Source organism: Echeneis naucrates, chromosome 3 (assembly GCF_900963305.1).
Source record: "Echeneis naucrates chromosome 3, fEcheNa1.1, whole genome shotgun sequence".
NCBI lineage: Eukaryota > Metazoa > Chordata > Actinopteri > Carangiformes > Echeneidae > Echeneis > Echeneis naucrates.
The window spans coordinates 12,833,500-12,843,346 of record NC_042513.1 but is presented as its reverse complement, the minus strand read 5'-3'; the positions used below and the strand labels follow the sequence as shown (position 1 = coordinate 12,843,346).

Sequence of the window (9,847 nt, the reverse complement as noted above, 5' to 3'; positions counted from 1 at the left end):
TTCTACTCATGAGTTGTCACACAAGTACCTCTGAACCCGGCCGGGGGGATTGACATCAGGATGAAGGAAGTTCTGCATCCACAGACTCTTTTGTGGAGCAGACCCCCTGGACTAATTCATCCAGTGTTATATGACCTGCAGCACAAATAGCAAATTGCTTTGTGTGAATTATTTATGAGCAAATATTGTTGAAAGGTATTTTCAGGGGATTTGCTTTTTGGAGAATGCTTTTGGTTCGCAACAACTTACCGTCACTGTTCACATCAACCGGTTAAAAGATACGATCACAAACCGGCTGAGGAGTAAGATATCTTTTCATAGGGCACAGTGCCTTTCTCTATTTTGTATATTATTATCATTATTATTATTTTGTAATATTATTTTATTTTGTTATTTTGTATTTTCCATGATTAAGACTGTTTATCATACCGATAATACTGCTGAGACATTGTAATGTTTTGGCTCTGCTAGCAGCATGATTCTTGGGACGCTAGCGTCAGACTGATGGTCCATCAGCTCGTTCATCACAGAACTATCACATCAAGCAGGGGAAAAGTTTGCAAACAAAAACAAAACTGTACTTTTTACTCTACTTCATTTCTATTGATGCACTTGTTACTCGCTAGTTTTGTGCTTTTCTAACATTACTCATTCATGGTTTTTAATTGTAATTGTTTATGTAACAGGCACACCTCTGTGCGTGTTCCAGGTATGAATATGGCCACAATGTATAATCCTCATCCTGGATTATTTCTCCACAACAATCGGCTCATTCTACATTATACATCGAGGCCGTATTATTACCTGGAACACGCACAACTCTTGCATTCACATGAGCACGTATTAGCTTGTAGCCAGTGATTGGATGTCTTCTGTGGACATCACTTACAACACGGTACAACTCCTCATCAGCGGTGAAGTACTTCTCAATTTGCAGTCAATATATTTGTGTGGAAATAACACCAACACCTTAAATAAATCCCCCAGATCCTCCCATGTCCCTCTCTCTGTTACCTGACTGCAGCTGGAGCCCTCTCCTCTCTCTCTTTCTTTCTGATGGGGGTTGACAATTAAGAAGAAAACAAATAAGAAGCTGATGTAACTCAAATATTACATAATCTTTTCCACAAATAGGCTTATTTTGAGAAATGTTGAAAAATGATTCCAGGGACAGCAGACCCGTTTGTCCCCCCCTATCGGCGGGCCTGGCCCCTCCCACTGACTTTGGTGGGTGAGTGTGACAAATGCTACACTACAACAGGACCATGAAATAATTATTTAAATAGTGAAATAACTATATATATATATATATATTTACGTTTAATGAACTTGTATATTAAATTCTATTTACTCCAAAAACAAGTCATCTCAGGGGTGATTCATTCAGGTTTTTCCTGGTCCATATTCTCTGCTACGATCTGGTCTGGTCAGTGGAGGTCTAACCACCCTAACCACTACGCCACCGTGCTGCTCAAGTTTAAACTGCAGAAACAAAATCAGTAGATCAGCATCCTCCATCTGCATTTTTTCCTGTACATCACAAACTGGGAAACAGAAATATATTTATTTTTTTATTTTTATTATAAAAATAATATATATGATAGATACATATTATATATATATATATATATATATATATACTACTACCTGAGGGAAATTCACTTACATGCTACCTCACCTTTACATCGCAATGCCCCCCCAGAGTTTGAGACTGTGTTTATTGTGTCCATATAAAGTATATTTTGAACAGACTAGAGACTGGACCAGACCAGAGGTCTCCAAATCCGGTCCTGGATGTTTCCTGATTCAAATGAGTGACTCCTGATCAGACTTCAGCAGAGGTTGATGATGAGCTGATCCTTTGAATCAGGTGTGTTGGAGCACAAAACATCTAAAACATGCAGGACAGTGTCCCTCCAGGACCGGAGCTGGAGACTGGACTGGACCAAACCCCTCCAGACACTAGAGACTAGACCGGTTCTTGTAGGGTCTCTTCAACTGAAGATATTTTTGAGCTATAAACATGCCTATAGCAGAATCACATCAGTGTATTGTATAATGAGAATAAAGCTACTTTCCTGGGTTTTTTTTTTTATACTTTTACTTCAGTAATTTTTTAAGCAAACACGTTTGTACTTCTACTTAAGTAATATTTTGACAAAGCTACTTTTCCTTGTATTGGAGTAATATTTGACAAGGAGCATCTGTGCTTTTACTCAAGTAGTGAAGTTGTGTACTCTGTCCACCTTTGCTCATAGTCACATAAGGATCATTTCTAGTCACTTTAATAATCCTTCACATTTTATCATATAATGTTTACATTAAAATATTTACAAATAATGTAAAATTTCTATACATTGATATTATTTATGCCAGATTTGACATAAAGCAGTTCATAAAACAATAATGATAAAAGAATGATAAAGGTTACCTTTTGAAGAAAAACCAAAATCAAGACTTCTTACCTTTACAATCTTCTGTAATTCCCATCTGTTGAACTGACCATTGTCATCGCTGTCAGCACCTTGACTGACCATTGAAGCTTATCTTCAAGTCTTCCATGCAGAACAAGACGAAGTGCAGCAACGTATTCTATAAAATCCATTGCATTGTCCTGAAAACAGGGAAACATTACTAATTGAGCACGGATATACAATATTTTTTGAAAAACACAAATCAGATATGTAATTATTGTTCTGCCTATTGCCTCAACTTTCATTTAAAGAACATTGAACTTCACAGTCAGCAACTTACATGATTCATGTCAAATGCTCAGGAAGATGCTGTCAATATATTCTGATTCAGGAGTACTGCTCTGGACTCCGAACATCCTCTTGAACTCCATGACGAATGACTTGTAGAGGTCCTGGCTGTTGTTTATTTCTAGTTCGTCTTCCTGTGTCTGTATTTGCTGATTTAGACCCATGAGTCCACCACTGCAGTAAAGAAATTCTTGTTTTGTTGAGAAACAAGTCTAGATGCTTTAGTTGGGTAATATCCCAAAGGCTGCCTGCAGTGAACAGTAAACCACAAAGCCTATTTTTAGTCTGTGGCTTCACCAAAGTCAGTTTAAGTTAATCTTCATTCTTCATCCCATCTTGAACCTTTACTGACCCAGGGCCATGACTATACATCATAATCTTACTCACTGAAAGTAGAAAGACACTCAGCAGAACACAAACTAATTTAATGGGCTCTTTTCTGATAATTCAATTATACGTTTTGAACAAGTCTGAATTATCTTTCCATTATCTTTCCTCTTGCTCAGTAATGACAGTCTTCAGTTGGTTATGTCATTTCTTTCCTTTTTCTTTTGCTTTGCACAAAGGAGTTCATCTATTAATGTCTTCACCACTCTTATTCTGTGAAAGTCCTCAATCAGCTGTTGCAAACCCATCCTCTTTAATGTATATACTACTAATCTGTTATCCCTGTTAGTATAGTATTCAGTACCCTTTTTATTATATAATTCATACAAGGAAATGCCTGTAACAGTCACAGACTTCATACAATAAAATATATATATATATATTTAACATATTTTTTTTTTACTTTGCCTTCATGTGAATGAATGATATTTGAAAAATGTTTTTTAAACATTTTTTATATCAAACTTTTTTTTATTATTATTTGCTTTAGTCATGCGTGAAGCAAGCAGGCAAATAAAATATTCAAGATAAGAACATAAATATATCATTGTAATGAAAAAAAAATTACAATAGAGAAGCAGACATTATCATGCAATATTCACATATTGGTAAGATAAGATACGAAGGCTGTGACTTTAGTTACCACGCCATGTTTATATGCACTTGCTTAAAATTACAGTAACTTGTTGCCTCAAAAGGATTTCAAATTGAAGGTTAGCCTTGTGATGTGGCAATTAGTGTGGACTCTCTTTGTCCACACTGGAGAGACCTACGTCCTTTGACATATCAGAAGTGTGCACTCTTCCTCCTTTTCTCCAGCACCCATCCAGGAGGTTGCATGTCTAGCTTCAACATGTTAAGCACCCAGGGGTCCTCCTGTGCACCTTTAATGAACTCCTCCAAGTTAATTTGACCTGTGGGGGAAAATAAATCAAACATAGATCTGTTCCATATTCTGACTGTTTCTTTCACCATTGTAAATGTGACACATAACCAAATGATCACCGTCTCCATCGCGGTCAACAGCCTGTAATAGTCGATCTACAACCTCATCTACTGTAAGTTGAGGATGGTTCACGTCTGTCTTTGCATTTTTCTTTGTCCGATAGATGCTCTGGAAAAGGAAAAGCAAATACTCCATTAACACGGAAAATGTTGTCATCGAACATATTTTAGCATGAACTGCGTAGGATCCATAACAACTTCAGTGGCTGACCAGTGTAGAAATGCAAGCAGTGATATAATTGAATACATATAATCAGAATTTTTAAAAGGATAACATTTACTTCAGCTTTACATCTATTGATATTCTCCAGCTACAGCGAAAATATGCATATTGATAGATTAATAGTTAAAATATACAACTGTTTTTGGTTCATCATTCCATATCCACATATTTAACAGTCTGCTTAATGCCAAAAACATGGTGAAGCGAATATCTGGTACCCAAAAGACACGTGAACAAAGACCAAAAAAACTGCTCAGTTTAGACTTCAAACCGAGACGTCCATCAGAATACATATTCTGTAATTTCCAGGTATTAGTGATGTAATGGTCTAGCTACAGTGACTCAGGTTATCGTGAATAAGATTCTATATTATCTCCATCCACTGAAACAGATGTCCTTGGTGTTTTGTGTGCTTGTAAATAATTTAGTTCCTCACATGAAACAGACTTTTTTGATATTTTTCTTACAGAGAATACATTATTTATCATCTTCTTTAGCGTGAGAACTTGGATATTGAAGTACAACTGATAAGCGGTTAAATCATAGTGATGATTAGGTAATGATGAAATTATTCAAGGCTGAAATATACTTTTGCACTGAAGGTCTCACCAACGTTCTCGGATTGGGAAACCAGAAGAAATGTCAAAATATGGGAGCTGTCAGTGAATATGGGAGAACAGAAGGGGTAAGACATGAAAAATTCCCACAGTCTGTTCTGCAGGGCTGCGTCCTAGATAAATCTGTTGTAAATGTCATACACTGAGCTTCTGTCACTTGATGCTTCGGCTTGGTCTTGAAAACAAATGCCGTTCTATAAAAGGAGAGCTTACTGTAACTGAATCTGCTGTTTGAAACCCGCAAAATATTTAGATGACTTTTAGGGAGACTTACATCAATTATTGACCGTAGTTCGTCCCTGTCCACATAGCCATTGCTGTTTTTGTCATACATCTTGAATGACCAGCGCAGTTTGTGTTCCAGGTCTCCTTGGAAAACAAGATTCAATGCTGCCACAAACTCTAGGAAGTCAATAGTGTTGTCCTGAAAAATAGGTTGGATAAAAACATTAGTCTTCATTCATCTTCTACCACTTATTCCATTTTGGGGTCACGGGGGGTGCTGGAGCCCATCCCAGCTCACTCTGGGTGAGGGCGGGGTCACCCTGGACAGGTCACCAGTCCATCACAGGGCCAACACACAGAGACAGACAGAGACCAACAACCACTCACACTCACACTCAGACCTACGGACAATTTAGAGTCACCAATTAACCTGGACATGCAGGCACAGGAGAACATGCAAACATCACACAGAAAGGCCCCAGGCCCTGGAACCGAGCCCGCGACCTTACTGTGAGGCAATATTGCAAACCACTATGCGCCGTGCTGCCTTTGAATGAAAACCACTGGATGACATTTTCATTTTAGTAAATATGAGCTTCGAGTAAAAGCTTGTACATTCTCACCCCATTTCTGTCGAAAGCTCTAAACATGTTTTCCGCATAATCAGATGCTTCTCCTGTTGGGTCCAAACCGAAGAAACGCTTGAACTCATGCAGAAAAAGTTGTCCACTGGGGCACTCCATGACAAACTTTTTATACATATCCTGAAGAGCTTTGATATCAACCTCCCCACTGTTCTCCGTTTGCTGTGTCTGTCCCATGGCCGCAATTTAGTTCAACAGTCTATTGTTCTGGAGCCTTTGGTGCAAACTAGCCAGACTTGAAATGGGCATCTCATTTGCTTAGGTGTTTTTTTTAAACTCTGTGGAATCCCACCCACAGCTCCGGTTTGTGAGGCATGTCAGGCAGGTGATTAGTGGGGCAAAGGGATTACTGTGGTATACGCTGGTGGGGTTTCCTCCCTCTGAGTTAATTAGATTTGCAGCTAAAAGTGAGTCCAGGCCAAACACAGAAGAACGGCAGGCCTTACTCTGAAATGCACACTGGAGATTTCCCCTCAGACTTTCTTCTGTAATAGCGGAGTCCATAGGTCGTCTCTGCAGCAGGTTATTATGATCCATAGTTGCTTCTTATTGTTAGGCGGCATTAAGCGGCTTTAGAAATTAAAAGTAATGACAAGGAAAAAGTGTGGCGATGTGGTATGCAAAGTGATAAAGTCAGTAGGAGGCTTGGGAGGAATATGACACAGCTCATATGCTCATATGAAAGTAGGAAGGAGTTTATGTTGATTTTAACATCCATAGCAAATGCTGTTATTGTAGCACATATGGCAACACAGATCATGTCGCGATAACGAAGAGCTCATTCTAACCCATCTTCTCCTAAATAGAAACAACGAGGTAATTTTTGTGCCGAAACGTCACCCAGTGGTATTGCAGCCGTAAGCTCTATCCCTGCGGCAAAAGTCATGTTTGGTACACTCCTCCTGTATGGTTAGCATGTTAGTGTTGTCTTTGTGTATGTAAACATTAGTGTTCAGCTCAAAGCTGCGCTTTGCTCAACTGTAGATGTAATCTGATCATCAAACTGAGCTGCAGCAGGCCGATTTTATTGCCATTCAAATCAGGCAACTGAACTGCTTTCCTTCAGTCAACACATTTAAGCAGCACAGGTTGGTGCAATGCAATTTTACAGCTCTTGTTCAGACATGCCTTCATGCCCATGAATTTATCAGCCAAATGGCTGGTATCCACCTCACTGCTGCCCTTAATCAGTCTCTGTGTTATTTTTCCATTCAGAAAGAAGAAGATAAGAGACTAAGGCTCTCTAAGTCGTGCTGCTTCGCAATTGTTGTATCAATCTTGTCTAATTGGATTGCAGCGGCTCTGTGGATAGGCTAGGAAGACAAATCCTGCTGAAGGTACGGACTAAAAAGATCTATCTCTGTGTCCAAACTGACAAATAACTTATTGAGAAAACCAGATGGTTAAAATACTTATTGATTGCTAAGTTATTTTGCTCAATAGCCCTGAATCGAACCTCTTTCAAACATCCAGTAACATAGCTATTAGTAATTCATACTCACATTGTGCTACTGTACGGCATTATTACATAATTAATTATTAAGGAATTATGCCCCAAAGTTTTACATATTACCTGTTCAATGATAAAAGAAAAAACAAAACAGCTTTACTTTAGCATGAAGTCTGCCTGGGCAAATTAAAGGCCTCCAGTTAGCCTCCTTGTATGTACAGTACACTGCTTTATTAGGTGACCATATACGTTAAACCTTATAATATTTTGAAAATTAGTGTTGTGAGAGCGCACAAGATAAAATAGTAGAAGGTAACTGATTTTGCTGATCAGGGTGAGCTGAAAAAAAAAACCAAACAAACAAAAAAAAAGAGTGGTGTGTTTAATCATCCCAGAAGAATAGTTTGGGATTCCTATCATGCTGTCGTCTCATTAATATTTAGTGGGCAGTTAATTAACTGTGTGATCCACACTGCAGTGATTACAGATTACTGAAGCTGCAATCCGACCACAGCAACTTTCCTCAGTGAACGCTGTCTCTTCTGACCAAAAAATACATTCCTGGGTCACTGATTCACCCCCAAAACAGTCCCAGCTCACGGCATAGTCCAAAAACTGTGGCGAACATTTCTTATTGGTCAAGTCCCCACCCTGTCTTATTTCAGCCGCTGTGTTTAGCCTGTACGATGGCGTTTTAGGGCCACTACACAACAACAGAAGGCCTAATAGCACAATGTCTGCATACTATCTGTCAAATGTATTTCAATAACCTGCATTTAAATGTACGGGAGAGATTTTGCTATTCTCATTGGTGCTGTGACATTAAAGAAACTGTACCAGTGGATCTGTTTTTAAAAAGTGTGCTCCTCGCAAATGCAATAACTTATAAAACGTACGACTTTAGGAAAAGACTTATTCCGAGTGTAGAAGCGTAGTGTAGGCCCTGAAAATAGATACAGGGCTAATCTTTGGATATAAGTTTAGCAGCTGCATCGTGGCCATGTTTAAAGGTATTACTCAGTCTGTCTCTAAGGAGATTAAGTGTAAGGGATCATGGGCTATTGTCAGCATGTCCTTCTTGACAAGTTGGCAAGAAAGAAAATTATTGAAAAAATGAATGAGTAAATAAATTAAATAAGAAAAAAACTATTAAGTATATCAATGCACTTCAGCACGCTCTCAGACTAGGTCATTTTTATAGACGCCTGTGATGATCTTGCTATTGCTTTGGTTTGACAAACTGCAGAAAAATCAAACCTGAAAATTGTAAAGGATAAAAGGGGGCAAAAAAAAATCGCTGTTGTAGTTTGTTTTTCTGATTTGTTGATCCTCTTTCCCAATCACGTTTAATCCAACAAAGTCAAACAAGTTTAATAAGATTAATCTCTTGGCCGAGGGATCGTCCTGACAGGGCTCCTCTGACCTCCTTTTCCTCTGCTGTTCTCACAGCAACACTTTCCATATTCCACTGATAAATGATCCAATGGCAAATTTCACATTCAATATCATTTCAGTATAACTAAAGTGGTAAACCTCAAGCTGAGGCAGCAAAGCAAAAGCTTCCATGTTTTAATGACAGAAAAAAAAAAAACCCCATCAAGACAGGAATAGAAGGAGAGTGGAGACAACTTATATTTAAGAATAAACATTACTGGCATGTAAATGGAGCAATACTAGTAGTTTTTTATATTGGACAGAGATGCGTTACAAAATCTGTCACCACTTCATGAGAGAAACTTTCTGAGTTTATATTTGAAATGTTAAATAATATGTTTATTCTTAAGGTCATAATTAAATATGGTGAATATTAGAAAAAAGTAAAATCTATTTACTTGAATTGTTCGTGTATCTCACTGTAGACAAATAGAAATTACAGCTCCAACCTATTGGGATTATCTCTTTCCTGATTTGTTGGTTTATTGTTTCTGACACATAAAATAGGGGTAATTGACTTGTGGTGATTTGTGTTGGTTTTAAACAAACAAACAAACAAAAAAACCCCACTAATGTTAATGTACTGCATATTTATTATGCTATATGACGTCCACTAGATGGTAATATTGGGTCATTGTTGGAGTCTTTGGCCTGCATGCTGTGAATACAGTCTGAATTGCCCAATTCAAGCAAGTCATTGGGAAACTTTTTTGATCAACAAATTAATACAGCAGAACAGAATTTATACATTACTTAGCTAAAGGAGTATCTCAACAGACACAAAATTAAACGTGAAAATGTTTCATTGAGCATGTAAAGGATCAAATGACAGCTGTAATTTATTGCTGCCATTTGCTTCTCTGACGGTGCTCACCAGCATAAGCACACACAACCTGATAAATGTTTCATAGGCGTTTGTCCTTGCTTAGTAAAAACCATTACGTTTAATTATTGCACAGCAGAAACAGTATACAAGCTATTCTGTTACTTTCTGGATTGAAACCACTCAGAAATCATGATTTCTTAGTGAATTTTTCGAACTGTCCTGGTCAGTGTGTATCAAGTTGAAATGAATCCAGGAACCTTTCTGAATTTTCCTG

General features: G+C 38.0%; 1 protein-coding gene across 1 annotated transcript; it reads right to left on the bottom strand.

Annotated features, from left to right (window-relative positions):
- Positions 1-3,935: 3,935 nt before the first annotated feature.
- On the bottom strand, positions 3,936-6,040 carry LOC115041025 (guanylyl cyclase-activating protein 2-like). The gene is made up of 4 exons (XM_029498276.1): positions 5,843-6,040; positions 5,269-5,418; positions 4,155-4,263; positions 3,936-4,063 (listed from the first exon to the last, which is right to left on the bottom strand). Exons 1-4 carry the CDS (start codon positions 6,038-6,040, stop codon positions 3,936-3,938), a joined length of 585 nt encoding a protein of 194 aa, XP_029354136.1.
- Between the last annotated feature and the right edge of the window lie 3,807 nt (positions 6,041-9,847).

Coding starts and splice junctions, on each gene's coding strand:
- LOC115041025 (XM_029498276.1), bottom strand. CDS start 6,040: ATGGGACAGACACAGCAAACGGAGAACAGTGGGGAGGTTGATATCAAA. Junction 4,264..5,268: donor AACTACGGTCAATAATTGAT/GTAAGTCTCCCT, acceptor TTCCTTTTCCAG/AGCATCTATCGGACAAAGAA. Junction 4,064..4,154: donor TGTTGACCGCGATGGAGACG/GTGATCATTTGG, acceptor TTTCCCCCACAG/GTCAAATTAACTTGGAGGAG.